The sequence below is a fragment of the Penaeus monodon genome, chromosome 17, assembly GCF_015228065.2.
Source record: "Penaeus monodon isolate SGIC_2016 chromosome 17, NSTDA_Pmon_1, whole genome shotgun sequence".
NCBI classification, from domain to species: Eukaryota; Metazoa; Arthropoda; class Malacostraca; order Decapoda; family Penaeidae; genus Penaeus; species Penaeus monodon.
In genome coordinates, this window is record NC_051402.1 from 19,860,298 (window position 1) to 19,862,797 (window position 2,500).

The 2,500-nt window shown below is 46.3% G+C and overlaps 1 protein-coding gene across 1 annotated transcript; it reads left to right on the plus strand.

Moving 5' to 3' along the window:
- Positions 1 to 1,421: 1,421 nt before the first annotated feature.
- On the plus strand, positions 1,422 to 2,243 carry LOC119583914 (U1 small nuclear ribonucleoprotein C-like). The gene has a single exon (XM_037932628.1). It carries the CDS (start codon positions 1,440 to 1,442, stop codon positions 2,226 to 2,228), a length of 789 nt encoding a protein of 262 aa, XP_037788556.1. The 5' UTR covers positions 1,422 to 1,439; the 3' UTR covers positions 2,229 to 2,243.
- The last annotated feature ends 257 nt before the right edge of the window (positions 2,244 to 2,500 follow it).

Sequence of the window (2,500 nt, forward strand, 5' to 3'; positions counted from 1 at the left end):
GACAGACAGATAGATAGATAGATATGTATGTGTGTTTATATATAGATAAATAGATAAATAGATAGATATAGATATAGATATAGGTATAGGTATATGTATTATGTGTGTATGCATGTATGTGTGTATGTATGTATGTAAATGTATGTGTGTATGTGCAATGTATGTATGTATATATATAATTTTTTTCTCTTGTATTGTTAATTACTTGTGTATCGTCTGTAGCGATCCATTAAATGTTTCATTAAATGCTCTTGTTTATTAATTTCCCTTATTAATTTTATATATGTATTTATTAATTTTATTATAATTTATATTATGATTATATTATAATTTTATATATCTATTTATTTATTTCCCTTATCAATTTTATATATCTATTTCACTCTTTGTTTTCAGTCATGCAATTAGTTCATTTATTGTCTTCATTAATCTGTTGGTTCATTACCTGCGTTAATTTAGTCATTACTTTTGTTTAATTACCCGTGACTGTTATTTATTCATTTATCAAACTATTCACGTATTCATTCATTCATTTTTTGTTGTCGAGAAAGTGGCATTCGAGATCCGTGAGACAGAAAAATGATTTTGTAAGCGTGGTTGATCTACTTCTCCCCCCACCCCCCAACCCCATCCCCCCATTCTCTCACCATTTCCATCTTCCTGTCTCCTGACCCGCCCCCTCTACTTCCCCCTCCCCCCCTCCCTTCCGCCCTTTGCTACCCATCCCCACCCTACCCCTGCAATTGCCTCCTCCCCTCCCCTTCTCCTTCTCTGTTTCCCTTCCCTTTCTTCCACTTCTTTTTTACTTTTTTCCTCTTCGTCTTTCCTTCGCCTCCTCGCAAAATATTGCCTCCCTTAAACCCACCCCCCTTACCTTTACCCTTACCCCCTCACTTGTACCCCTTCCCCCTCAGGGCCCACTGTCTCATCACCATACCCTCCCCCTCACTCCCAGGCCCCCTCATCTTCACTCCCAGGCCCTCTCGCCCTCACTCCCAAACCCCAGTCCCCCTCCCCCTCACCTCCCCACCCCTACCCCTCCAACAGCACCACAGAGTGCGACCTTGCAAGGGGCGCTCACTCACTTCTCTAAGTATATAACATGAACGAAAACACCATACCAGGTCAGACCATCACAGTCTCCCGCCCCCGTCACTACACCCGGCCGAGAACACCATAGGCACCATGATGAGGATTTTATTTGCCCTCGTCGCTCTCTCCGGCGGGTCAGGTATGGTGTTCTGATGATGGTTATTATATATATACAGAGAGAAGTGAGTGCTTCTAGTGTGTTTATATGAGTATGTGCGTAGGTGTATGTGTGATATATCTACATCTTTAATAAGTGTGTTTGCTTATTTTGAGTCACACGAACGCGTATGAAGGATGCTTCCTTTTTTCTCTCTACAGTGTTGTCTGCGCTGGGCGATAAGCTGCCGATGCGCGGCGCCCCCTTGGACAGCCTTCAGAGGCCCTACGGCATGATGGCGAGGGTGTCCAGCGGTAACTACGGTGACATGTCTGACCCCTCACACATGTCCATGCAGGGTCCAAGTAGCCGTGGCTTTGGTGGTCCTCCTTCCCCTCCTTCCTTCTCTTCTCCCCCTTCTCCTCCTTCCAACGGTGGCGGATACTCCTACGGGGCCTCTCCTTCCTCTTCTCTTCCTCCTCCACCATCTAACGGAGGCAGCTACACCTACAGCGCCCCTCCATCTCTTCGTCCTTCTCTCCCTTCTCCGCCTTCGCTCTCTTCTAATGGAGGACGCTACTCGTACGGCGCCCCGGACCTCCAGGCGGCTGTCTCCAGCTTCGATGCCCCTGCAGCCGAGGACCCCGTCGCCGCCCTGGCTGCCAGTATCCCCGGCGGAGGCGTCCCTGGCGAGGACTACCCCATCCTGGCCTCCGTCCCCGACACCGGCTTCTCCTGCGAGGAACAGCAGTTCCCAGGCTACTATGCTGACACCGCCCCCGAGGCCGGCTGCCAAGTGTTCCACATCTGCCAGTTCGACGGCCGCCAGGACGCCTTTCTGTGCCCCAACGGCACCATCTTCAACCAGCAGTACTTCGTGTGCGACTGGTGGTTCAACGTGGACTGCGCCGCGTCCGAACAGTTCCGAAGTCTCAATGCTGACATCGGCAAGATCCCCGAAGAAAATAACCTTAACAATGCATACGGCAGCCCTAGAATGCAATACGGTATTCCTCAACAGCAGCAACGTCTTTCCTAGTCTCGTTCAAAACAGTCATTTGCTAAACGGGGTAGATAAGCGTGTTTGTCAATAATATATGTTTTGTATTTCGGGGGAAAAAATTACAGAGAATTCGTGATAATGTTCAGAAATTTGTGATCTAAAATACCGAGAAACACATTTGTTATTCATAGTGATTGGAGCATTAGTATATCTTTTGTATATATATCTATTTGTACTTTAATATTGATAATGAGCGCATATACTTTTAAAGAACTTATTTTATCTGAAAAGGAAGAAAACATGTGTAC